General features: G+C 40.7%; 2 protein-coding genes across 4 annotated transcripts in view; both read right to left on the bottom strand.

Annotated features, from left to right (window-relative positions):
• Positions 1–3,798: 3,798 nt before the first annotated feature.
• The window catches only part of SLAMF6 (SLAM family member 6), a 34,328-nt gene continuing 10,337 nt past the window's right edge, over positions 3,799–27,789 (bottom strand). Inside the window, exons 2-8 of one of the 3 annotated variants that reach the window (XM_037825572.1) lie at positions 13,242–13,574; positions 9,693–9,968; positions 9,072–9,264; positions 8,763–8,801; positions 7,675–7,754; positions 5,967–6,041; positions 3,799–5,629 (exon numbers count right to left, since the gene is read on the bottom strand). In XM_037825572.1, coding sequence (XP_037681500.1) covers positions 6,007–6,041; positions 7,675–7,754; positions 8,763–8,801; positions 9,072–9,264; positions 9,693–9,968; positions 13,242–13,574 — 956 coding nt within the window. In that variant the 3' untranslated portion in view covers positions 3,799–5,629; positions 5,967–6,006. The remainder of the gene's footprint in view (positions 5,630–5,966; positions 6,042–7,674; positions 7,755–8,762; positions 8,802–9,071; positions 9,265–9,692; positions 9,969–13,241; positions 13,575–27,789) is intronic. The other 2 variants (XM_037825574.1, XM_037825573.1) reach the window with 2 other exon arrangements.
• CD84 (CD84 molecule) overlaps positions 13,544–27,789 on the bottom strand; it is an 85,962-nt gene continuing 71,716 nt past the window's right edge. Inside the window, exon 9 of the mRNA XM_037825570.1 lies at positions 13,544–13,574. The gene's annotated coding sequence lies outside the window, so the exon portion shown is untranslated. The remainder of the gene's footprint in view (positions 13,575–27,789) is intronic.

Genomic DNA, 27,789 nt, shown 5'->3' with positions numbered 1-27,789 from the left:
ATGTAAAGACCCGGAGATGCCACACGCTTGACTTGTTGAAAGACCCTGTCTCTATCTCAAAGGTCTCCTTCATAGCACTCATCACAGCATGTAATCATTTTTGTGTTCACCATTTAAATTTATTGTATATTTACTTATTGTCTTTTATCCCCATCATCCATGAGGACTGAGGCCATATATATCTTGTTCAAGGTCACATACCTAGTGTGTAGTTCACTACCCGGCACACAGTGGGCAGTTAAATGTTTATTAAATTAATGAATAATTAAATAAAAGCTATCTAATAAAGGAGTCATTCATAGGATTAATTGTTTAATAGGTACTTTTTGCTTTCTAAATATAAAATTATAATATTGACTATGCCTTTCAAACTACACCTTCTGTCCTCTCTCTTAGGTAGGTTCCTTTCCCATACGCTCCCTCTCTTGAAAGTCTCTGTGCTAAAGAGTCAGAGGTTCAGGTTACTTTAACCTTTGTCTTAAATGGCCATTAATTCACACTATAATTTGGATTGTTATTAGATCCTAAGAAGAAACTTTGATAAGGGTGTTCTCCTTCCCTTGGGTCATTAGGAGCCTTAATCATATTAAGTCTACAAAAATGAATAGAGACAGAAAAGGTGGGATTTAAGGTGATTATGGGACCTCCAGGTGAATTGCTTCAATTTTTCTATGCTAGTAATTTAAAAAAAAATCACTGGGGGTGGGGTGGAGTGGAAGGGGAGGGCCCAAACCGTAGGTAGGATCCTGGTCTCAGCTGCCAGTTTGTGACTTCCTGTTTAGGTCTTAAAAGTATGCCAAGGAAATACTTCCCTCATTCTTTAATTCTTAACTCTCCACCTCACAAGAGCTCCCATCTGGTGGCCCTGGGCCCCCTTCCTCAAAATCCACAATCCTTCCCCATAGAATTTTATCTAGCAAATTTTGCTGCCTCAAGCATTCACCAGACTTGAATTGTTTTCTCCTGGCTCCATATCCGCCAGCTCTGGGGGAGGTAAGAGGGCTGAGCAATGGCCCTGTAGATGGGAGTGGGGAAAAGATGGGGAATATTTTAACTCTAGTTCAGTTTCTTAAATCCATAATGATGTGATCAATTTTCTTTTAGAGCATCTGAAGATAAACACAGAACCTCACTGAGAAGATTAATTTCCTCTTGAAGACTAATGTGATCTACCTGTGAAAATTAATGTTTCTCCTAGTAAGAAGACTGTAATCACCTGTGGAGTTAAAAATACTGCTACCTGAGCCTCAGCCTAGCCCAATAAAATCAGTATCTCTGGAGGCTGGGCTCTGCCATTGTCTAGTTTTAATAGTTCCCCAGATGATTGTAATGAGCAGTTAAAGTGTATAGAGGGAGTGGAAGGAAGAGGAGTAATTTCAAGTAGAGCTTTCAGAGACCTACAGGCCATTGTGATGAGGAAGTTTGGGCTTTGTTATCTTGGTTTGACTTCTTTTAGGAGCAGAACTTTCTGTAGAGAAGGAACCCCTTCTGGTATTCCCATCACTCATGCACATTGGTGGCATTCTAATAATCTTAATGTCATCCATTCTATACTCTGGTCCTTATTCTAGTTTCCTCCACCCCCATCCACTAAACTTACATCCTCTCTATTGTTCAACCATTCAACAAGTGTTTATTGTGTGTCTACTTTGATGGTCTAGGTGTCATGTGAGATTCTGGAGACAGTCCCTTTTCTCTTGGAATTTAGAATCCAGTAGATACACACACATACACACACACAAATATTTATATATACTTATAGAATATAAAATCACATAAATACTTATAAAATTACAATTTTTATAAATTATTGGAAAACTACAGGGTACTACAAGATCATGTAAAGAGAGATCCAACCTTGCTGGGGGTGAGGATGAGTACATCAATGAAGGCTTCTCTGGAGTAGTGACGTAAAAGCTGTGTTTGGAAGGATGAATAAGAATTAGCTAGAGTGCTGTGTGTGTGTGTATAGAAGGTGTTCTAGAGAGATAGTAACTGTGTTTGCAAAAGCACAGAAGAAGGAAGGAGTTTGGATTATCCTAGGAAATGAATGACAACCAGTGTGGCTGGGATGCTGTGAAAGAATTGCAGATGTAAATAGGGGCCTTGTTGGCCATGCTAAAGGTTTGAGACTGCCCAGTGGGTGTGACTAGGGGCTGCTCAAGAAGTCTGCATTTTATTACCTGGTCTATAGTGAAATGTAGGCTTTGTTTACTTACAAGCTCTTTCTTTATTCTCTTTTCAGATATCCAAAGACATCTTCCTCATTCTTGTTTTAGTAGTGATCCTCCTCAATGCTGTCTAGACTCAGGGTAGACTTTGGCAAATTTACTGCTCCAGATGAACTAGCATTCTCTTCCAGGACATAGCCCCATCTTTCTTTCCGGTTACGCTCATCCTAAATGTTGAAAGCATTTCTCTATCTGCCCTGGCTTCATGGATTAAACCTTCTTCTCCTGTGGAGGACCTTGAGAGTCTTATTTTGTTTTTCTTGATCTCCTTGATAAGGAAAGCACTTTATTACTTGCTCCAGGGAATTCCCCTGAGCTTTAGCCCATCTTGCACCAACATGACAGTAACCCTCCCTCCTTTCTTTTCTTTGAAGCCTGCCTGACTCTTCCTGGAAGTCTTTCATTTTTTCCTGATTAAGTTCTCTCTGTTCTGCCTAGTCCCACTGACTGATAATGTAATTAATAGCCAGTGTTTGGTGAATTTTGTTTTCCTTGTCTATTATTCACAGACATCATTTTAGTTCTTTCCCATTCCAACCCTCCTCCACCTTCCCATTTAATCTTGACGCCTTGAGAGGTGGTTTCTGTCACGTAGTTACCACCACATGGGCTCTCTCCAACAGCCATGCTATTTAAAATGTTGCATTTAATTTTAAAAAATTGATTTAAAATTTAGAAGAATTTGGTTTAAAACCAAAAGATCATACACTATTGCTGTAACTAAACAACTCAGAGATATGTAGAGAAAGTCATGGGATACAAAAGTCAGGGTATCTCATAGAGGAGATGAGAAAAGGAAGTCCCCAAACAGTTCCTGTGCACTGGGCATAAAGGCAACCAGCTCAGGATCAAACAGGAGGAGGTGCCCCAGGAGGGATGTCTCTAGAGGAAAATGAAGCTGATGACTTTTTTTAAACAGATTTAACCAAGTGGAAAATAATATTGAAAATCATTTTTACAGAGCAAATGGAGGGGTGTGAGAAGATAGTCAGAAAACAAAGCAAAGGGAAAATGAGGCCATTATTAACTCTAAGAAAAACAAAAAGTTGTATAAGAAAAGAAGGTAATCAAAGTCACTTCTGGCCTCAGTAACAAACAGCATTTTACATGCTCATAATGGCGAAAGCATTGAATATGTATTTAACCAAAATTGAGAAGTATTAATATTGGGAGGATGGGGGAGAGAAATAATGAGACTAAGCAAACTTAATAGGAAGTCAATGAACAGATAATACGTGGTTTTGTGTGTGTGGGGGGGAGTGGCTGATTTGTGGATGGGGAGAGAAGTATGGGAGCGGAGAATATAAAATAAGAAACTGCAGTTGGTTGCTACATACATTTTAAAGTGCTTTTTTGGCTTTTAAAAATATATGCAGGCAAATGATAAAATTAATAAAAAATAAAAATAATGGAGTAGATCTGTGTGTGTGTTCTGACACTGGAAAGCTGTTTAAGAGTTATTGTTAAGCAAAAATAAAGGTTTTCATTTTGGCAAAAAAGTTATTATATTAATATTGAAATGGTTAATGGTAGTTATCTTGGAAAGTTTAGGGGATTTTTAGTGTTTAAAATTAGTGTGTAGTGTTTAAAGTATTTATAATGAGCATGTATTTATTATTTTTGTGATCAGAAAAAAATACACTAAAACATACATTATAATAAAATACCTCAAATCTACACACACATCTACACACACATACACATGCACACTCACACACAAATCGGAGAATTCTTCCCAAGGTTAGAGGAGCAATATTCCTCATATGGAGTAGAAGAATGGAATTTGAAAACTTGAGCAGAAAGAAGGCAGGAATGGATGTGGAGGGGAGGTAAGCAGACAGCATGCCCTGTCTCGTTTCTTACTGTGTTGAAGGTTTGTGAGACGACTGTGAGTTCAGGAGAATGTAATTTAATAATAATATTACCAAAGTAACAACAAGAAGGATGCTTAACATTTATTGAGCTATTTTAGGTGCTAGGCACTATGCTAAGGGCTTCAGATAAATTTATCTTTTGTAATTCTCACAAAAACCCCACGGCATGTTCATTTATTTATTTTAAAAATGTTTACTGAACATTTGCTATGTACTAGTTACTGTGCTAGGTGCTAGCACAAAACAATCATGGTGCCTGCCCCCAAAGAGCTTACAGTATATTGACAGAAATAGATATTAAATAAATAAACAAAAATAAATATTCAGTACATGTGGTAGAAGGCATGGAAGGTGTGACAGAATAATAGGAGAACCACCTGAGAGCAAGTGCTCGGGGAAGGTCTCTCTTAGAAGGTGACATTTAGGGCGAGACCTGAAGAACAAGGAGCCAGCCAGGCAGAGGAAGGGCCTTGAGGCAGGTGTGAATAACCCTAACATGGAGAACTCTTTTCTCTAGGAGAGGAGCTGAAAGTAGAGCAAGGAGGCTAGGTACAGACAGCGGGGAGAGAGTGATGCCAGGCAAGGCTGGAAATGAGACAGTGCTTGCAGGACCATGGAGGCTGGATTTCATTTTGAGTGCAGTGGGAAACCTTGAAAGGTTTTAAGCAGACAGGTGAAGGATTTGATTTACATCAAAAAATATTCCTCTTGTGGTTTTGAGGAGGATGGATTAGAGGGCAACAAGAGCAAAGTGGGGAGAGCAGTTTGAAAGTTATTGTAGAATTCCAGGTTAGGGTTGGTGATGGTTGGATATAACATGATGGATGAGGAGTTGGAGAGAAATGAATAGGTCCAAGATATGTTTTAGAGGTAGAATCCAAAGGGCCTGGTGATGGAGAAGCTGGAGTCAAGAATGACTTAGGTTCCTGGCTTGAGCGATGTGGCCAATGTTTTACTGTTGTCCTCCTTTTTCAGTTGAGGAGACCAGAGTTCTGAGAGGTTAGGTAACTTGTCCCAGGATATATGTTTGATAAATGGTGTACGAGGATATGAGTCTGGATCCATCCAGTTCCAGAGACTACACATGTAACTGACACACTGTACTCTCTCCCATTGAGGCAATCTTGCTGCTTTCTAAAAGAAGAGAATTTTTTGTCTTTCAAATTATAATCCCTCTGTCAACCATAACTCCATTTGCTTAGTACCAAGGAGAAAGTCAATATGCAGGTGTGTTATTTGAAGCACGTTTTGGCCCAGTGTGGATTGGAAATTGTCATTTGGATTACATGCTGGAAATGATGTTACTCTTTAAGTGTTTGAATTAGATTGGCAGGTTCGAGTCTGAAGGACTGGAAGTGATGATCCCAGATATCCAGATTCTGTTGCCTGGCAGAAAACCAAGCTTCCTGCTTTTTGATCTCTTCCACGGATTAGGAAATATATCACTCCTGATTTCCTCTGAGGAATTTCAGCAACTTAGATGATGTTGTCAAGGGCAGTTGCCCTGGAAGAAATGGATTTACTCTAAAGAGATAAAGAGGAAAATGAAGTAGGTTAGTAGATTCTGGAGTGTCAGCTACAGAGAGAGGTCTATAGAGTGCTAACAGGCAGAAAGTAGAGGTACTGATAGCATTAAGACAGGATTAAATTAAAAAGAAACAGACTAGAAACTCAGTTATGCATTGTGATCCTAATATGAGATAACTTCTTGGATATGTTTTGGTGATGTCCTGAGACTTTGTTTCCTGCGGGTATTTATGCATCTGAAAAGTGGCCCTTTAACTTTTACTTTTCATGCAAAGTCAATAGGTCTAGGGAGAGTGGTAAGAATATAAGAACATGGAGGCAATTATAGGCTTACCTCTTTGCAATGCTGAACAGTGGAGTAAATTGTGGTTGATTCATTCTTTTTCATAGTCTTTGGGATTTTGGTTTTCTGTGAAAATAATTATGCCCATTTGGTTCCCACATAGAGTGGCAAAGAGATACTCATGCATATAGGAAGGCAGTATGACAAAAGAGGGAAGACATCAAAATTCTTGGAGAGGAAGGCCGGGGATATTCAGCAAGAGGATTTGGAGTCCAAGCACTACCTGCTCTCAGACCAGCAAAGGTTTCAAGGCATTTCCTGAGCTCCAAACAGAAGTTCAACACTCCAACAAACCACTGGGGCTTGAGAACCAGAGAGGGGCAAAAGGACATCCTTGGTAGCATGTGTGTGTGAAGGGAAGGAGGAATTTTTGTCCTTGTTCTTTCTCCACTTTAAAGAACTAACTTTATGCCAGACAGTTATTATATTATATCTTTGGCCTCAGATCTCTGCTAGCAATAAGTAGAGGTATTACCTGCTCTGTTTTGTCCCTGAAATTCTAGCTGCCTGGTTGCCATGTCATTGGTCTCCCCAGTGGTCTCCAAGCATGGAGAAGTATGGGAATAGGGACACCCAACCTCAGGAATGACTCTGCCTGGAATATACTTTGTAGCAATAACAGCAGAAGCCTCCACCCCACCCCACCCACCCCACTCCCACAAAAAACAAACAAACAAACAAAAAACCCAGCCTATGGTATTTGACACTTTAATTAAAGAATATTTAGAGTATGTCAAGACCTCTAAGACTCTCTGAAGAACAATTTTTTTGGCTAAAGAAAAGGTTAACGAATTTGTTGGGGATTCGTCTCCTGGTTTGTTTGGGATTCATTCATCTTGTCTTCAAGAGGAAATCAGAAAGGTAGTAGAGATGTCTGAACAAGTGAGATGACCCCTTCTGGTGCCTTCTCTTCAAGGAGCCTTCTTTACAAATACCAGTGACAGGCAGCATGAGGAGAGATCTGCTTGAGGAATCCAAGATTTCTAGCTAGACCTTTGCCTCCATCAGTCAGAGAATGCTAACTTTTTGGCTTATTTTTCAGAAATTGGCCTCCTAGGATGTAAAGTGCTATTTGGAAATGTGCCATCCACAGGTGCTTTACTGTGGGGTGGTGGGGAGTTGCTGATGCATGACAGAGTTGCTGATGCTTGACAAGGTGATCCTGTCAGGTTGCTAGAGGGGAGAGAAGGATTGAGGGCTGCTCATGGATTTAAAGGGTCCTCTATGTGGAGAGGCTGCAAAATTTTGCCTCTCTTTCCCTCTTGGAGTCTGAATTTTTTTGAGCTCTCCTATTTTTCTCATATCCAGGAGAAGCCCCTTCTACAGAACTCATAAACTTAATGGAACTGTGATCCATTCAGCAAGTATTTACTAAGCATCAAGCTAAAGATATAGGGGAAGAGAGGAGAAGACATAATTTGCACTTTCAAGCAGCTTGTAATTGAGCTGAAGGGAAAAGACTTACGCACTAAACAGTTAGAGAAAGGTGTAAAGCCGGGTATAAGTAAACATTCCATTAGGGGTGAGAGCAGTGGGGGGCTAGGATGGTCCCACATAAAACTTTGCAGCCCCTGCAGCCTTCTCTTCCCCTCACTGGTGTATATCACTTGGATAAGTCAGGTGGTTGTGGAGACAAGTTTGTGAATAATGACTATGAAAATAATGACCACAATGGAGTACAAAACCCCAAAGAACTCACCTTCTTTGGGTGATAAACCTGAGCATACAGAGTGTTCCCTGGAGACACTGAAGCATACTCCATGGTCCTCGGGGGCTCTGCTGTTAACACAGGAAGGCACAGTCAGTGGCAGGAGAACTCTGGGGGCTGCTCCCCTAGGGCCTTGCTGTAAGGAAGTTGCTTGAGACACTGCCCTTCTATAGGGCTCATTCATTTTTGACAGTCTTTGGAGTTCCTGGTTGACTCTGAACTTTCCCGGGCTTGTGGCCTAGTTCTGACCTCATCTCTTGGGGGGCAGGCTTGGGGTATCCTAAAGCTTCAGAGTCTCTCTGTTAGGCTTCATGTGTGGGTCAGAAAGCCCCTGGGACCAACAGCACTGCCTACACAATAGCTAGAGGCACCCCACTGGCTAATATTCAGGGGCCAGATTATTTCACACCTATGAGCTTATTAAAATTTCCAGAGACCCTTGAAGGTAGATTTGATCACTACACATTTTAGAAATGAGAAATGGGAGGCTCAGAAAGTTCTTGTGTAAAGTTACACAGGAAATGATCAGGCAGGAACTTAAATTCATGTCTTCTGACTCCAAATTTCATGTCTTTCCTCTATACATAGCATGATATATCTTTCACCCATGGAATCAGATTCAAAGCCAGGCTGAATCCAGAGCCTGTGTTCGTGTCTCTACATCATACTTTTACTTTTGACTGAGTGTATCCAATGACCAAATCCTGGCTGAGCAGTAGTGATGGAGTCAGGCAGTTTGGTTTTGGGACTTTGATGCCCAGGCCTTGCCAGATGGTAATAGTGAGCACAAGCCCTTTCACTGGCACTTAGTTTCTCCATCAGCAAGGTGGAGACTGACCTTGCTCCCACTCAGAGAAGCTGTGCAAGTGACTGATTTGCATGCTTGTGAGGGCCCTGAGGGTCCCACAGGGGACAGACATTCTCACACATCCTCTCCCCGGCACTATGTGGTCTGCCTGAGTAATGACATTCTGAACCCCACCTCTCTCATTCACCAGCCTTCTGGCCAGCCCCCTTCCTCCTCCATTCAGTTCCTCCTATCTGTTTTATAATTGGGAGTTAAGAGTCTGGAAGCTCACCAGGACACTGGGCTTGCTGAGTAGAGAAATGAAAGACACCTGAAAAATAAAACCAGGAAATCGACATATGCGACTGCAGTTGAGAAAGGCCTTTCACCCCCACCCCATGGATATCTCACTAGAGGATGTGGTGGGAGGGGGAGAAGGCTCTTCTTGGAACCTGGAAAGGAAGGGCAGCGAGGCCCTGAGGCTGGGTCCCGGATTTCCCCACAGGACACCTCCATCAGGATCTTAGCAGGTGTATGTCATATCCCAGGGGTCATGGCAGTGGAATAGCCAAGGTGGGGTTTGTGTCCTCCCTCCCTTCACCTGTCTTCCACAAGAGATCCATGGGCCCAGAGGCCCCAGACTGTGAATTCCTGGAACCCTGAAGAGACAGGTAGGAATACAGAAAACCTGCCTTTTCTTTTCTTCCAAAGAAGCCAACACATAATACATATCACAGGAACCACAGTCATAATCCATATGATATGCAACTGTTGATTTTTCTCTTTAGAAAAACCTGAAAGGAGAAAAAAGAAGTGGCATGTGAGACATATCAGGTGAGGCCCAGAGTATTTTTTTGCAGAGCTTGTGCTGAGCCTCTTCTAGGCCTCCATTGGGAGAGGGGTGGGTTCATCTATACCCGGGGGCTCTGGGGCTCCGGGCAATGGGAGTCCTGCGTGGTGGGCAGTACAGATTGGGTGTGATAGAGTCAAGGGGAGGAAGCCATCCTGCCTTCCCAAGGTCTTTGTCCTGAGCTCTGAGTGGGCGGGATGGGGAGGGTTTGGGAGGAGGAGAGAAGAGGCCTCCAGGGGCAGTGAGAGGCGCAGAGATCCAGGGAGTTCTCTCCCAGGAGGGTTTGGCTTCCTCCCACTGGGACACTGTTTCAGGAAGCACATGGCATGATGCCACACCCTGCAGCTGCTCCCAGAGGGACCTGATGCATACTGTTATCTTTGCAGTACATCTGGTCAGAGACAGAGATGATTAAATTGCTGACAGGGTTCTCAGCCATGCAGGTGTAGTTATGTTCACTGGAATTCTTAGGGTTCAAGGAGATGGTGATGTTTAGTTCCCTGGATGGTGATATTTGCTTTCCTAAGTGATGCCAGGTGAAGGAGACAGAGTCATTTGTATTCTCCACAGAGCAGGTCAGATGGATCTCACAGGTCCCGTTCCCAAAGTGTACATAGTGATTGTCAATTTGTAGTTTCCTCAGTCGTCCTATATGTAGAGAAGAGATCTGGATTAAGGGCAAATGGCTTGGCCCAGCCCCCTGTGAAAAATACCCTTCACCTCAGTGTTGCTGTATTCTGCCTAACACTCTGCTGGGTGTTATGGTCTTTATACTCTGTAAATGACTCTGCTTCTCTTGCCTAATTGATAGGAGCAAAGTTTGCAGCAACCAAATCATGAAGGACATTAGTATGACACTGAGCAGTCAGTGAGAGAAGTGGGAAGGGAGAGACTAGTTGGATAATTTGGGGCCTGTCACTTCACCTTTCTGGCCTCAGTTTTCTTAGAATATTCCTGGGGTCCCTTCTGGCCCTTGTTCACTGCCCCTTGTGTAGAGGCAGCTTGGAAGATGAAGCTGAAGGTCAGCCCCAGAAACCAGAAGAGCCTGTGCAAGAGCCCTGTTACCTCTCAGAATTCCTTATCAGAATTCCCTAACTACGGTGGAAGATGGAAGCTTCACTTCTTTAGGGAATCACATTTCCCAAAAATCCATGTGAATCCTGGTCCTTGTTCCTAATGCTGACTCTGATGATAAGAAAGAGACCCTGATATGGAAGACCAGCAAGACAGAAAGGGAAATGTTGAGAACCAAAGAACTAGAGAAAGAAGAAGTGAAGAAACTGGGAGAGCAAGCAGACCAGTTCAGGGAAGCAAAGAAGTGCAGTGTATTCAGACATTTCAGAAGACCTGTGCTGCCAAAATTTCTGTGAGCAGAGACCAAAAAATATTGCCTGGTAAGATGTCAGTAGCTATGAACCAATAGGGACACAGGAGCAAGACAGAAAAGGCCACCGGCTTAGTTTTGGCTTGAGGGTTGAAGTAAAGGTTACCTAACAAAGAACAAGATGACTTTATCTGCTTAGAAGGGTCTGAGTAATGCTTTAAGCCTGTTAGCTGAGTAGGAGGACTGGAACATTGCTGGAATGGAGCTTTCAGGTAATGGGAAGAGTGTTGGATTTAGAGTCAGGAAGACCTGGGTTACAATCATGGCTTTGCCATTTACTGGGTATGTTACCATGGACAAATTCTTAATGTCTCCGAGCCTTAGTTTCCTCATCTGTAAAACTGGACAATAATACCTACTTCTTAGGTAATTATGAAGATTAAATGAGGCAGTGCCTAGCACAGGGATGGCAAATATTTGGCTTGCATGCCACCTCTCCTTCATCCCACATCCACGGCTGACCTCAATCTATGACGTGACCTTTTTCCACTGAATTAATGTACAACTGTCTACTCGATATTTCCATTGGCTATCTAATGCATGTATAAAACTAAACATGCTTGGAGGACTCCTGTTTATCTCTCCCAAACCTGCCCAACTGCAGCCTTCTCCACCTTAGTTGATGACAACTGTACCCTTCCAGTCACTCGGGCCAAGAGCCTTGAAGTCATCCTTCACTCACCTCTTTATATTATACCCCCAGACCAGGAAATTTGGGCGGCTTTACCTTCAAAATATATCCAGAATCCAACCACCTCTCATTGCCTCCACGACTACCACTCTGGTCCAAGACATAATCATCTTTGGCTTGGGTTTTTGCCATAGCCTTTTAATTGGTCCATTGGCATGCACCCTTGTCATGACAGTCTGTTCTCAACAGAGAAGCAAGAGGGATCCTTTAAACATGGAAGTCAAGTCATATCACTTTTCTACAAAGTCCTCTGGTGGCCCTCAATCTCATTGAGAATGGAAGCCAAAGTCCATATGATGGCTCTTGGCACCTGATGTGATGTGGCTCCCTATTTCATCTCTGATCTTGAGATGAGATCATCCTGGACTGTCCGGATGGGCCCTAAAGCCAGTGACAAGTGTCCTTATAAGAGAAAGGCAGAGGGAGATTTGTGCTAGACAGGAGAGGAGGAGACGATGTGACCCTAGAGGCAGCAATTGGACTGATGTGGCCAAGGAATGCCAAAGAATGCTGGCAGACACCAAAAGCTAGAAGAGGTAAAGAACAGGTTCTCCCCTAGAGTTTCTAAAAGGAGTGCAGCCCGGCCAACACCTTGATTTCAGACTTCTGGCTTCCAAATCTGTGAGAGAATACATTTCTGTTGTTTTAAGCCACCCAGTTTGTGATAGTTTGTTACAGCAGCCTCAGGAAACTAATATGCTATCCCAGAGTGATTTTGCTCCACTTTGGTTGGACTCTTCCGTTAGCTCTCCCTGATTTCCATTCTTCCCATCACCTTTACCTGTTCTGTGTCCTGTTCTTTCAGAGACCTGACTTTGACTAAGCTAACAGGGTATAACTGCCAATTATTCAAGTGATCCTAAAGGTTAACATATAACCTATTTGTGGAGACATTTTATTTTAACAACACTTTTTAAAGGGTACTCAAAGAACTCTGAGTGAATTTTAGACACTATGGGTTAGTGAATAAGAATTACTGAATCTCAGGGGCCTTTAAATTTATCTAGTCTGATTACTCAATTTATTGCTCAAATCACCTGTGAAATAGTTCTCCTAAGTATTCATTCTGAGGTCATTCATAGCATCTCTGATCAACACCGGTTACTAGAAATACTTTTTTCTCATATTTATGCATAACTTTTCTCATTATAGCTTCTATAACTTTATGTTGAGGATATTTTCATGCTCTTGGGAAGGCAGTTTGGACTATTGCCCAACACGAGATATCTGGGGGAAAATATTGTTAGAAGCTAAATAACCTTGACGGAAAAGACACTTTCTATTTAATAGCTCATGCTTACAAAGCACTTCCTTGTCAGCACACTGACCACTCCATCAGGTCAGACTAGCCTTTGTGTAGAGTGAGGTACTGTGGTAGGGTTGTTATGTGGTTATGTGGGAAGCCTCTGGAGCCAGAGTTCATGAGTTCAGGTCCTAACTCTACCCCTTACTATGCTGTGACTGTAAGCAAGTTACTTAACCTCTCTGTCCCTCAGGTAAGGATGGTGTGTACCTCATGGACCTTTCGTGAGGAATAAATGAGCAGACACAAGCAATGCAAATATGTTACTCCCGTTGCTTCTGCTACTTTTCTGGTTGAAAGGGATTATTTTACTGGATGAGGGGGGAGTGAGGTGATTCTGGGCTAGGAGTCACAACACTTAGGTTTTATTTCAGCTCTGTTGCTAACTGGTTGTGTGATGTCATTGAGTTGCTTTTCTGCTGGACTTTAACTCCGAATGCTATATTCTTTATCACCAGGATGTAGTGCACACTTGTAGTCACCTAGGATTGAAATACATAGTTTTTTAGTCCATTCATAATTAAACCCCACATTTTGACTCACTGAAGATCCTCAGAGTGTAATAGGATACAGTTGTAGAGCTTTTTGAGGTTATCTGGGCACCATAAAATCCTGTGTCTGCCATTGTCAGGTTGCTGAGCTGCAAGGAGTAGGACGGGGTGAAGGTCAGTCGCTCTCTTCGTTTAGGATCAGTCACCTCGATTAGCGGACTTCCTGTTTCACTTGGCTTTATGAAGGCAATAGACATTCCATTGTAGAGCCAGGTGATGTACTTGATTTCCTCTCCTTCAGGAGACTTCAGGGGAAGAGTTACTGTCTCCCCCAGAATCCCGTTCATCATCAATGGGGTTGAACTGCTTTGTGAACCTGCATTCCCTGAAAACACAGAAGAGTAACTGCTACAACTCCCTGCCTTCCACTCGCTCTCTCCCCGATACTCTGCTATTCTATTAGAGTCTCTGATACTGAAATCCAGAGATATCATGGCAAGAGAAAGAGTTAGGAAAAGTGTTGAAATGCATAATCCCAGAGGCTCCATCCCCAACAAACTGTCTGGCACTCTTGATTAATGGGCAGTTGTTCCAGATGATCCTGGCTTGTTCTCCCTTCCCACACTAGCTGATCACTCCTTGGTTACTGGCCATACTAGTTCTCCAAGTTCTCTGGGCATGAGATGGAGGGAGACAAGGAACTACATCAACTTGCTGGCACAAACACCAACAACTGCAAGTCTTTGCTGATGAAGTGTAATTAAAGCCCAACATTTACTAATTTATCTATTGTGTGTCCAACATATTAAGTGACTAGTAACAGGGATTTCCAGCATGCACACCTCTCTCCTATACATTATTTTATTTGCTGCTAACAACAATCCTGTGAGGCAGTTATGATGCATAGTATTATCTTCAGTTATAGATAAGGGAACTGAGACACAGGGAGGTTAAATGCTAATTTTTCCCGGGTCACACAGCTGAAGAGTAGCAGAGGCAGGATTCAAACCCAGATCTTCTGCCTCCAACCAGTTGTGCTTTTTCATGATAGCAGAAGATATGTTTTCTGCTCTCAAACAGATGATAGTCTAGCTGTTGATGAGACAAAGCCGATAAATATAAAACTAATAAATATAATTACAAAGTAACATATAATGGCCACATTGTTGTAAGCCAATCTCAGAGCCAAGAATCTTTGGGGGGGGGAGTGAAATGGTTACAATGATTCTTTAAAGAAGATGCTTTCTTTGCATCTTTTGCCAAATTCTTAGCACCCATGATGTCATGTTGTAGCATTCTACAACATGCAAGATAGACTTGTCTGTCTAATTGACCTTGCCTTAATCAGCACTGTGCCTGACATTTAGTAGCAACTCTGGAAATGTTTGAGTAAATCACTAGATAGGTAACTATGATCCCAACTTTCTCAAGATCTCTTATTTCTCAGGAGAAGAGCTGGGTCGGGGAGGAAATGTCTACTTACACTTTTCTCTCTCTTTCCTTAATTTTTGGATTCCAGGCATGTGGATGACACCATCACTAAATTCCCCTCTGTACTACACCTTTCCCACCAGCATTTAAACTTGCTGTTACTTGTCATCCTGACGTCTCTTCTCTTTCAAAACCACATAGGTGAATATAACAAGCAAAATGTTTAGCAAAAAAAATCCAAATGCAAAAAGAATAGAATGGTATGAGTCCCTTTGTTTAAGTTAAAAAACAGGCAAAACTAATCTATGTTGTTTAAGGCCAGGATGGTGGTTGTCTTTGAGGAAGAGGAAGGGGTAGTGAGTAGGAAAGGGGATGAGGGGGGAGGATTCTGGGGTGCTGGTAACGTTTAATTTCTTGGCCTGTGCCTGGCTGCACAAATGTATTCATTTTATGAAAATTCATTGAATTGACACTTAGGATTTGTACAGTTTTCTGTTTGTATGTTACAGTTCAGTTAAAAAAAAAAGAAGTTAAAACAATGCAACAACAAAACAAAACAAAACTGAATCATGGCAATGACCTCAAAGGACCTAAGTTATCTGATCATTTTTATCTTTCTGAACTCTTTCCTATAACTCTTCCCCTTGTTCACTTTACTCCAATTCCATTCCTTGAACAGGCCAGAGCTTTTGCACTTGGAATTTCCTCTGCCTGGAATGAACTTCTCCCAGGTATCTATGTGACTCACTCCTTCCTCTCCTTAAGGTCTTTAACAAAAACATTCCCTCTCAGGGATGCCTTCTGTGACCATTCCTTCCTCACCCCATGCGCCCAGCTGCCATTGAATTTATTTTTCTTCTAGCATACTTTATAATTTATATATTGGTCTTATTTATTCTCTCTCCCTTCCACCAGAAGGCAGAGATTTTGTCTGTCTTGTTTACTTCCATGAATGCTTTTGAATTGTGCCGGCACATAGTAGGCATCCAATGAATATCTGTTGAATGAATTGACACGTCTCCATCCCTTGTCCTGGAGGTTCTCTGTCCAGGATGGGAAGGCCAGATTCCTCTTCATGAGGAGTCTTTCATACCCTGTGGCTCTAGGACCTTCAAGGAACTATTTCTCCCTTGCCCAGCACACTCCTTTAAGAAACTTTGTTTTTATGAATTGCAACTATTAGCTTATTTAACAAGTCATTTATTCTCAGTTTTATGCTAATTCAGTGGGTAAAACCTAAGCAATCCTGGCATTCAGACAATATTTATTAGAACTCTTTAATGTACCAGTTTCTGTACTGGAGGCTAGGAATACAAATATGAATAAGATATTGTTGGTCCTCTGGATTCATCATCTGGTAGAGGATCAAGACAGGTAAATGAGTAGTTTTGCTGCAGTGAGTTAAGTGTTGACCGAGGCAGGGGTCTCCCCTCCTCACTGCCCTTGCATCACTATTGTACCCTGTGCACTCAATATCATCTACTTCTTCCTGTTTCTTATGAAATCTTGAAGGCAGGAATTATGTTTACTATCTCTGTATTTCTAGCATTTAGCATGGTTTCTAGCTTAACAAGTATTGAATTGATAGAGGCATGTTCAAATGTCTGTGGGAACCCAACAGTGAGACTGATGAACGGAGAAGAGACGGGGATAGTCAGGAAGGTTTTACAGAGGAGATGACATTGTAGCAGGGTTTTGAATGAAAACAAGAACTTCTTCATTGCTCAATTATTTGTAATTCCTCCAGAGTGTCTTGCTCTTCCTTTGCACCACTGTCACTGCTGCCTGAAATGCCCTTCCTCGTATTTTCTACCTGGTGAGCTCCTACTTATCATACAAGGCTGAGTGCAAATATTGCCTCTGATTATATTCGTGGGGATTTGGTTTGGTACAGAAGGAGGAGAAGGAAGTTTGTGGTAGAGGGTGAGGAGAATGAACAGAGGATAGAGGGGATGATAGGAATAGTTCCTTGAAGGTATAAAAAGAAAAACAGGTTTTGAGTCATGAAGAATAGGGAAGGTGAAGATCAGAAGTTACTGAAATGGGACCAATGTGGTGACATAAGACATTTCAGGGTGCATTCCCCCACAGAATCTTTGAACAACTGGCAAAACTGGCAGAGCCATCTTCCCCCAAACTCCAGATAACAATTAAGTGGTTGCAATAATTTGGCCAGGGCCGATAAGATTACACAGCTTTAAGAATGGTAGCAGAAGTATGTAGTGCCCTTCCTGGCCTTCTGCCAACCCCATCCAGGAGCAGTGTAGAGCCAGCCCACACTTACATTGTGCGTCCCTGGCCCAGTGCTGGAGGGAGTAGAAGACTCTATGAGGAGGCAACCTGAAAAACTGAACTAGGAAATTTGTCTCTGTTTGTCCTCCCAGAAATTGCCCTGCAGGCAGAAGCAGGTTGCCGACAGCTAATACAGTGTAAGAAACAAAACAATTAATTCAAAGAGGCATGAGGCAAAGGATTACCTGCTGTAAGTCATACAATAGAGCACCCAGAGGGGGAAAAGGTTTATTTCAAAGGAAGTAGAGGGGGCATTTGAATTCCTGTAAACGGGAACTCCTAAGGCCATGAGTGCAAGCCCAGGACAAGACACAGGGCAGAAAGGGTGGAGAGGACCCAGCATTTTACACTCTCCTCAAGCTGACCTTCTTGATAGGAGGGCTAAACTCTGAAGAAGAGCACCAGCATGGTGGGACCAAATTGCAAAGCTTGAGAAAGTTGGGGTTTTCTTTTTGCCTTGGTTTTGTCTGTTTTTGTTAGCTCTTGGCACTCAAGGAAATCTCTGTCATATCATGATCAGGATACAAATGTAAGGAACAGACAGCTCAGGAATGAAATCCTAGAGATAACACTTTAAAATATTAAAATGTACAGTGTGCAGAAAAATTAAAAGACAAACAAAGAAACAGGAAATGGCCTGTACCAGTTTGTATATATTATGTCCTGCAGAAAAAGCCATGTTCTTTGATGCAATTTTGTGGGGGCAGATGTATTAGTGTTGATTAATTGGAACCTTTGTATTAGGTTGTTTCCATGGAGATGTGACCCACCCAACTGTAGGTGATAGCTCTGATTAGGTAATTTCCATGGAGGTGTGACCCCACCCATTTGGCATGGGCCTTGATTAGTTCACTGGAGCCCTATAAAAGCTCAGACAGAAGGAGCTCACTGCTAGCTGCCGCTGAGAGACACATTTTGAAGTCAGCTGTTGGAAGCTGACACTGATGTTTTGGAGAACACCATTTTGAAACACAACCTGGGAGCAAGTAGATGCCAGCCACATGCCTTCCCAGCTAACAGAGGTTTTCCAGATGCCATTGGCCATCCTCCAGTGAAGGTACCCAATTGTTGATGCCTTACCTTCGACACTTAATGACCTTCAGACTGTAACTTTGTAACCAGATAAACTCCTTTATAAAAGCCAATCCATTTCTGGTGTTTTGTGAAATGGCAGCATTAGCAAACAAGAACATGGCCTATCCAAATGAAAAAGATGAAAATCCAGAAATTATCAACAAAATCAGATTTTGGACATACAGGACAAAGAATTTTTTAAAAAATGATCCTTGTTATGCTCAAGGACATCAAGGAAAACACAGAGAAAGAACTAAAGGTTATGAGGAAAACAATGAATGAACAATATGAGAATCTCAATAAAGAGATAGAAATTTTAAAAAGGAACCAAACAGAAACACTGGTGTTGAAGGCCACAATAAACGAAATGAAAAATCCCCTAGATGGTTTCAACAGCTGATAGCAGGCAGAAGAAAGAATCAGTGAATTTGAAGACAAGGCGATCAAAATGATTCCTTGAGGATCATAAAGAAAAAGAATGTTAAAAAGTGCATGGAGCCTACGAGATCTATAGTGCACCATCAAGTGTACCAATATACACATTATGGGATTCCCAGAGATTGGAAAATGAGAAAGGAGCAGAAAGAATATTCAAAGGAATAATGGCATGGATAAAGGCATGGATATGAACATTCAAGAAGCACAGTGAACCCCAAACAGGATAAACTGGAAAAGAACCATGTGCAGAAACAGAGCAGAAACAGAGCCAAGGACAGGGAGAACATTCTGAAAGCTGCAAGAGAAAAGCAATGTGTTACATATATAAGCAAGCCCTAATGAGATTGTGTAATTTCTTATCCTTGTTGCCAGGGAGGCAACAAGGCAGTGGGACAAAATATTTAAAGTGCTGAAAAAAACAATTGCTAACCAATAATTTTATATCCAGCAAGATTATATTTCAAAAATGTGGGAGATATTAAGACATTCTCTGATAAACAAAAGTTGAGGAAGTCCAAAACCACCTTATCTGCCCTACAAGCAATGATAAAGGGAGTTCTTCTGTCTGAAAGGAAAGGATACTAGATAGTGGATTGAAGTGATATAAAGAAATGAAGAACCCTGGTGAAGGTAACCATATGGGTAATTATAAATGCCGGTACTATTTGTATTATATTTTCTTTTATGTGACCCAATTTTTGACTTCTTACAGATTCTAAATTGCAAATGCAAAAAAGTAATGATAAATCTATGGTTTTGGACATACAATGTATGAAGAATATAATTTGTAATAAGTACAACAAAAAGGTGAGGAGACAGGAGGGTGTGTGAACAGTGTATGTGTATGCTGTTGAAGTTAATTGGAATCAAATCAAATGTAATTGTTATAGATTGAGGATGTTAAATTTTAGTCTCATGATAATCACAAAGAAAATACATGAAAAAAATATATGCAGAGAGAAATAATGCACTCAAAATGGCACGCTATGGAAAAATAAAATAAATATGAAAGTCGGCATTAATGGAAGAATTGAGAGAAAAAAGGCATAAGACTTAAAAAGACCAAATGGCAAAATAGCATAAAAAAGTTGTGCATTATCAGTAGTTACTTTAAACATAAATGGATTAAACTCTCCAGTCAAAAAGCAGAGATTGGCAGAATAAAGAAAGCAAGACCCAAATATAGGCTGCATTCAAGAGACTCACCTTAAATTCAAAGGCACAAGTAGGTTGAAAGTGAAAGGATGGAAAAATATATACCATGTAAATAGTCACCAAAAGAGAGCTGGAGCAGCTATACTAATATCACGTAAGGTAGACTTTAAGTAACAGATTCTTTATAAGGGACAAAGAAGATAACTATATATTGATAAAGGGGTCAATTCAATAAGAAGACATAACAATTATAAATATATATGCACCTAATGGTGGTGGAGCTCCTAAATATATGAAGCAAATATTAACAAATTTGAAGGGAGAAATAGACTGTTTTTCAATAATAGAAGGTTACTTCAAAACAGCACTTTCAATAATGGACAGAAAATCTGGACAGAAAATCAATAAAGAAATAAAAGATTTTAATGATACTACAGAACAGCTAGACCTAATAGAGATACATCTGTTTACCCAGTACAACAGAATACACATTCTTCTCAAGTGCAAATTGGTCATTCTCCAAGATAGACCATATGTTAGGTCACAAAACAAGTTCTCAATAAATTAAAAAAAATATGAAATGATACTGTATATCTCTTTGACCACAATGAAATGAACATAAAAATCAGTAACAGAGGGATAAATGGAAAATTCACAAATGTGTGGAAATTAAATAATGCACTCTTTAAAAACCAATGTGGCAAAGAAAAAATTACAAGGAAATTAGGAACTATCTTGGGGCAAATGAAAATTAAAACACAGTACACCAAAACTTATGGGATGGAGCAAACATGGTACCAAGGAGGAAATTTAAAACTCTAAATGCTTACATCAGAAAATAAGATCTCAAATCAGAAAACTAACTTCACAACTGGAAGGTCTAGAAAAAGAAGAGCAAGCTAAAACCAAAGCAAGCAGAAGGAAGGAAATAAAAAGATTAGTGACAATAAATAAAATAGAGAATAAAAAAATCAATAGAGAGAATCAATGAAACCAAAAGTTGATTCTTTGACAATACCAATGAAATCAACAAAGCTTCAGCTAGACTGACCAAAAAAGTGAAAGAGAATGCAAATAACTAAAGTTAAAAATGAAATAGTGTACATTACTAATTGCTCTAGAGAAATAATGATTATGAGGATACTGTGAACAACTGTAGACCAACTTAGGTAACCTAGATGAAATGGACAAATTCCTAGAAACACACAAGCTACCTACACTGACTCAAGAAGAAATAGGAGTTTCCAACAAACTAATAACTAGTAAAGAGATTGAAACAGTCATAAAAATTCTCCCAACAAAGAAAAGCCCAGGACCAGACAGGGTCACAGGAAAACTTTATCAGATGTTCCAAGAAATAACACCAATCCTGCTCAAACTCTTCTAAAAAATTGAAGAGGAGGGAATACTCCTTAAGTCATTCTATGAGGCTAATCTCACCCTTATATCAAAGCCAGGTAAAGATACTACAAGAAAGGAAATTAGAGACGAATGAACTTTCTTATGAATATGGATGCAAAAATCCTCAAGCAAATACTAGCAAACTGAGTTGAACAGCACATTAAACAAATTATACACCACAATCAAGTGGGCTTTATTCCAGGAATTAGAGGGGTTTAATATAGGAAAATCAATTAATGTAATAAACCACATTAATAGAATGAAGGAAATAAATAGAATCATCTCAATTGATTTCAGAAAGGCATTTAACAGAATACAGCACCTCTTCTTGGTAAAAACACTTAGAAAACTAGAATAGAAGGAAACTTCCTCAACATGCTAAAGGGCATTTATGAAAAACCCACAGCTAACATTGTACTCAATGGTGAAAGACTGAAAGCTTTCCCTCTAAGATCAGAAAATAGACAAGGATGCCCTCTGTCACTACTGTTATTCAACATTGTATTGGAAGTTTTAGCCTGAAGCATTAGGCAAGAAAAGTAAGTAAATGGCAAATTTGAAAGGAAGAAGTAAAACTTTCCCTATTTTCAGATGACAGACCCTATGTATAGAATATCCTGAAAACTACAACAAAGCTACTAGAGTTAGTAAACTAATTCAACAAACTCACAGATACAAGATCAACATGCAAAAATTAGTAGTGTTTCTATACACAATTAATGAATAATCTGAAGAGGAAATTAAGAAAAAATTTCATCTACAATAGCAACTAAAAGAATTAAATATGTAGGAATAAATTTAACCAAGGATGTAATGTACTTATACATGAAAAACCTCAAAACATAACCAAAATAAATCAAAGAAGACCTGAATAAAAGGAGGGATGTTTCATGTTCATGGGTTTGAAGACAAAATATTGTTATGATGTTAATTCTACTCAAAGCAATTTAAAGATTTAGTGAAATCTCAATCAAAATTTCAATAGTCTTCTTTGCAGAAATGGAAAAGTAATCATCAAATTTATGTGGAAGGGTAAGGAGCCCCAAATAGCCAAAATTATCTGTAAAAAGAAGAACAAGTCAGAGGACTCACACTTCCTGCTTTAAAAAATTATTACAAAGCTACAGGTATCAAAACAGTATGGTACTGAGCCTGGGCCCTACCCCGATCAAGATGGCAGAGTGAGATGCTGTGGTGGTTTAAAACTATACATATCCCCCCAAAATCATGTTCTTAAAGCTAATCCATTCCTGTGGGTGTGAACCTATTGTAAGCAGGTCATTTTGATGAGGTTACTTCAGTTAAGGCAAGGTAAGGTGAGTCTTAATCATTTTACTGGAGTCCTTTATGAGAGAGTGTAATCCAGACAAAGAGAGAGAGAAACCATGGAAGCAAGAAGCTGAAAGCAACAAAAACTGGAAGAGAAGGGAGAGACCAGCATGTGCCTTGCCATGTGGCAGAGGAGCCAAGGATCACTGGCAGTCAGTCTTTGAGAAGAAAGTGTCACCTGATGATGCCTTGATTTGGACATTTTCTTCAGCCTCAAATGCAGGGTGAGTGCATTTCAAAATGCTTCTGAAAAACAGTGGGATCTCTTGGCATCCCAACTGACTCCTTCCCCACCCCTAATCGGTTTGGCATGGAGCCAGTCTATGCTCCCAGTGTGGATCCCCAGTTCCAGCTCCAGAAAGAGCATGCATGTCTGTCCCAATCTGTATGGTGGTGGTCTAAGGCACTCAACATCCCATAACTTGCCCTGCATGTAGAAGGGAGCTCAGGGAGCTCTCCTACTGAATGACACTGTGGGAAGCAGTCAAATCATGCTGCCTGGGGCAAGGGATTTTGGCTGTAGGACATGCACTGCTCTTAATTATGAGGAAGATGTTTCCCGGGAAGAGGGGACATTTGTAACCATGTTAATGGGGGAATTCCTAGGGCAACACATGTAGCCCCAGACAAAGAATCATGGGCAGAAAGAATCAAGGAGACCCCTACACTTTGGTATGGAGCTATTCTCTTAAAACCCATTTTATGGAAAAACTCTGAAGGAGAGCACTTGAACAGGTCAAACTGCAAAGACCCACAAAGCTATTTTCTCTTTTTCCTCCTTTTTTTGTTAACTCCTGGCATTTAAGGGAAACTTGATCATAACACTAGCTGGATACAAACTTAAGGAACAGATGACATAATCAAAATTTCAGCAATAACACATTGAAATATCAAAATGTCCAGTTTCAACAAAAGATTATAAAACATTCAAAGCAACGGTAAGTGATGGCCCAGACAAAGGTGAAGATTAAAGCATTAGAAACCATCAACTAGGGAGACCAGACCTGGGACATACCAGACCAAGATTTTTTTTAAAATGGTCCTAAACATACTCAAAGAGCTAAAGGGAAACATAGACAAAGAACTTAAGAAAGTACAAGCAACAAAAGAAAAACTAGATAAATGAATTCAATCTTGCGGAGGCAGACCTATTGTGGGTGGGACCTTTTGATTAGATTGTTTCCATGGAGTGTGACCCCACCCATTCAAGGTGGGTTTTAATTCTTTACTGGAGTCCTTTAAGAGCGCTAACAGAAACAGGAACTCAGAGAAGCTGAGGGAGACAGTTTAGACAGAAGCTAAGATATGTAATCCAGAGTTTGCCCCCAGGAGAAGCTAAGAGAGAAGGTAAGACAGAAGCCCAGGGACTTATTGGAGAAAGCCACTGAAACCAGAAGCTAAATGTGGGAGAGAAGTTTCAGTAGACTTTGGCTATGTGTCTTCCCGTGTGACAGAAGAACCCCCAGATGCCATCGGCCTTTCTTCAGCGAAGGTATCTTACTCTTGATGCCTTAATGGGGACGCTTTCATTGCCTCGAAGCTGTAAATTTGTGAATGAATAAACCCCCATCATAAAAGCCAGTCCATTTCTGGTATATTGCATTTGCCAGCTTTAGCAAACCGAAACACCTGGCTACCCTACTTCTAGCTTTATAGCCAAAATAATTGAAAGCAGCGACTCTTAACAGATATTTGAACACTGATGTTCATAGTGGTGTTATTCACAATTGCCAAAAATGGAAGCAACCCAAGTGTCCATCAACTGATGAATGGATTTAAAAAATGCGGTAGATACACACAAAATGGAATACTATTTAGCCATAAAAAGGGATGAAGTTCTGATACATTCTATAATATGGATGAACCTTGATGACAGCATGTTGAATGAAATAAGCCAGACACAAAAGTACAAATATTGTATGATTTCACTAATATGAAATAATTGGAATAAGCAAGTTCATAGAGTCAGAAACTAGAATACAAATTACCAGGGGCTGGGGAGGCATAGGGAATGGGGAGCTAATGTTTAATTGGTACAGAGTTTCTGTCTGAGATGATGTATAAATTTTGGTAATACATGGTAGTAATGGTAGTGCAATATTATGAATGTAATTAACATAGCTGAATTATATATTTGAATGTGGTTAAAGTGGGACATTTTAGGTTGTATATATGTTACTAGAGTAAACTTTTTTTAGGAAAACAAAGTTACTGAGACATTCAAAAGACCAGCTAAGAGACTTGGGTACAAGCAGAGCTGTTTTGTGGCCCTAGTGATGTATTGGGAGCATCCTTGGCATGGATATTCATTTTCTTGGGATAGGTAGGGCATGTGGGTCCCATCCAAGTGGCTCTGCTGGAGGACTGGAACTAGAAGAAGAGGCTAAGAATTGGGAGGATGCCCCATAGTGGATGGGCTTGCAGATTGCTTTGTGGGACTGTGGGAAGCATCCCTTTGGGGACCCTCATAAATCACTGGGGACCACTTGGAGCTTGAGGTGGTGCTGAGGTCCTGTCCATCCTCTGTGGGGTAGAGAGCCAGTGGCATTTGAGGTATATATGTTTACGTGTTTCTTTCACCCACTGAACTGTGTGCTTTGTGGCATGAATAATGTCTTATTTCTTCATTCCTCCAGGACCTGGCCCAGAGAAACCAATGGATGCTAAATAGATTGGAATTAGAATGTGGAATGTCTTGAATGACTGCATAAAGAATTGGGGTTTTATTTGGGAGGGTATTAATAAATATGGAGCATTTTTTTTTGACATGGGGAGAAGGGAGTGTAAAATAATGTTTTAAGAAGGAAAGCAGAAAGTAGGACTGAGGTGATTCTTGAAAGAGAGATAATTCAAAGAAAACTTTGGGGTTTCTAAGCTGGGGGATTGGCTGAAGCCCATCTATATGAAAAAGAGCTATAGCTGGCTCAACATGAAACAAGGTCAGAGTGAAGGACTAAATGAAAGAGCAAAAGCTGCCCTATCTGTAGATTTAGAGGATGTCCTACAACCCAGTCCATGAGTAGCTCTGTTCAGACCTGTCTTGACAAGGGGAGGTGGTAGCTTGCTACGTACTACGCTAAAATAGCTGAATTGGGCCACTTTTCTGGACCTAAGAAAATACCAGGTTAGAATATTCTCCAGTAGGGAATGAGCATATACTACTCTGAGCAATTTAGCAAGCATTTACTGAGTACCTGCTATGTGCCAAGCACAAGCCTTAGATATTCCCTTTGAGGAGATCAGAGCCCAGATGTGGAGGCCAGCATGTCAACAAATGATTACCTTACAACATAATAAAGATTATTGAGAAAATGCAAACACAGACATCAAGAAGGTGCATCAGAGAAAGCCACAGAGAGGAGGCAACATGAATTGGGCCTTTAAGGAAGAACAGGTGTTTAAAGAGGACAAGGGCATCTTGGGAGGTGGGCAGAGTGTGAACAAGGCAGGGAGGCATGAAAGTATACAAAAAGCAATGAGTCAGTGTTGCTGCAAAGGAGAGGCTAGGCCTCCCTATAATTGTGCCTAAGAGCCTCCTCCCGAATGCCTCTTTGTTGCTCAGATGTGGCCCTCTCTCTCCAGCTAAGCCAACTTGAAAGGTGAAATCACTGCCCTCCCTGCTACGTGGGATCAGACACCCAGGGGAGTGAATCTCCCTGGCAACGTGGAGTATGACTCCTGGGGAGGAATCTAGACCCGGCATCGTGGGACGGAGAACATCTTCTTGACCAAAAGGGGGATGTGAAAGGAAATGAAATAAGCTTCAGTGGCAGAGAGACTCCAAAAGGAGCCGAAAGGTCACTCTGGTGGGCACTCTTATGCACACTTTAGACAACCCTTTTTAGGTTCTAAAGAATTGGGGTAGCTGGTGGTGGATACCTGAAACTATCAAACTACAACCCAGAACCCATGAATCTCGAAGACAGTTGTATAAAAATGTAGCTTATGAGGGGTGACAAGGGGATTGGGAAAGCCATAAGGACCACACTCCACTTTGTCTAGTTTATGGATGGATGTGTAGAAAAATAGGGGAAGGAAACAAACAGACAAAGGTACCCAGTGTTCTTTTTTACTTCAATTGCTCTTTTTCACTCTAATTATTCTTCTTCTTATTTTTGTGTGTGTGCTAATGAAGGTGTCAGGGATTGATTTAGGTGATGAATGTACAACTATGTAATGGTACTGTGAGCAATCGAATGTGTGATTTGTTTTGTATGACTGCGTGGTATGTGAATATATCTCAATAAAATGAATATAAAAAAAATAAAGAAAAAAGCAATGAGTCAGTTGACACTAAGTATATGAAGAGCTGGAAATGAGGATCCTAAGATTGCTAATCTTTTGAGGCCTCTGGATGACAAGATAGCAGGTTTAATAGTTAGGTTACAACTTGTAGGTAAATTTTCACATTGATTTATTATTCCTTTGTAAAATTATCAGTTCTTCACAGGATCTAATTTTTAGGTGCTTGGAAAGAAAGTAAAGTGACAGCAACATTATAATATCTTACCTAGTACTTTTTGATTCATACTGCATTGCTCAATGCTAAATTAAAAATAAAATGGAAATAATAATTATATTAAGGGAAATATTTCAAACTTTTTTTGGAATGATTATTTTCACAAAGAGAAAAAGGTTCTGCATCTTGACAGTTGGGAGACAGGTGGTTTGGAGCTGTATGTACCCCAGAAAAACATGGTCTTAAACCTAATCCATTCCTGTGGGTATGAACCCAGGTAGGCAGGACTTTGTAATTGGATTCCTTCAGTTAAAGTATGACCTAACTCAGTCAGGATGGGTCTTAGTCCTACTACTAGAGTCCTTTATAAGCAGAATGAAATTCAGACAGAGGGAGAAAGCAATGGGAAGCAAGAAGCTGAAGGTCAACAGAACCTGGAAGAGAAAGGAGAAGCCAGGAGAGGCCCCATGTGCATTGGCATGTGACAGAGGGGGCCAGAACCAAGAATCACTGGCAGCCAGCCCCAGAACACTAGTCTTCAGGAAGGAAGCATCACTTTGGTGATGCCCTGGTTATGGACTTTTTCCTAGCTTCAAAAATGAGTATGAAGATTTCAAGAGATTTGGAGATAAAAGGGGAGAGGTTGAGATGCTTCACATTGGTTGGCCTCAATTTTTTTTCTCAGAGAAGTAGATCTCATAGAGCTAATAAACTACCATTGTTTAAGCTAACCCGTTGCATGATATTTGCTTGAGCAGCCAAGGAAATGAAAACAGTTGGTAACTTCTAAAATAGCAGTTTCAGTTGTGGGGAGGGTAGAAATCAGATTTTGAGAGGTGAGAAGTGAGTGGGTGGTAAGGTACTAAGAGCAGTAAGTAGGGGCTAATTTCTCAAGAGATTTACTAACGAAGGGAAGAAAAACATGGGGTATAATATTGTGGGAAGTTATTCTTTAGGGTGATAAAGTACTGAATAAATTTGAGTAAAGGGAAGGAATCAACTGAAGGAGAGGGAAAGACTA

This window comes from Choloepus didactylus, chromosome 2 (genome assembly GCF_015220235.1).
Source record: "Choloepus didactylus isolate mChoDid1 chromosome 2, mChoDid1.pri, whole genome shotgun sequence".
In the NCBI taxonomy this organism is placed as follows: domain Eukaryota; kingdom Metazoa; phylum Chordata; class Mammalia; order Pilosa; family Megalonychidae; genus Choloepus; species Choloepus didactylus.
This window is presented reverse-complemented; position numbering and strand designations above follow the sequence as displayed.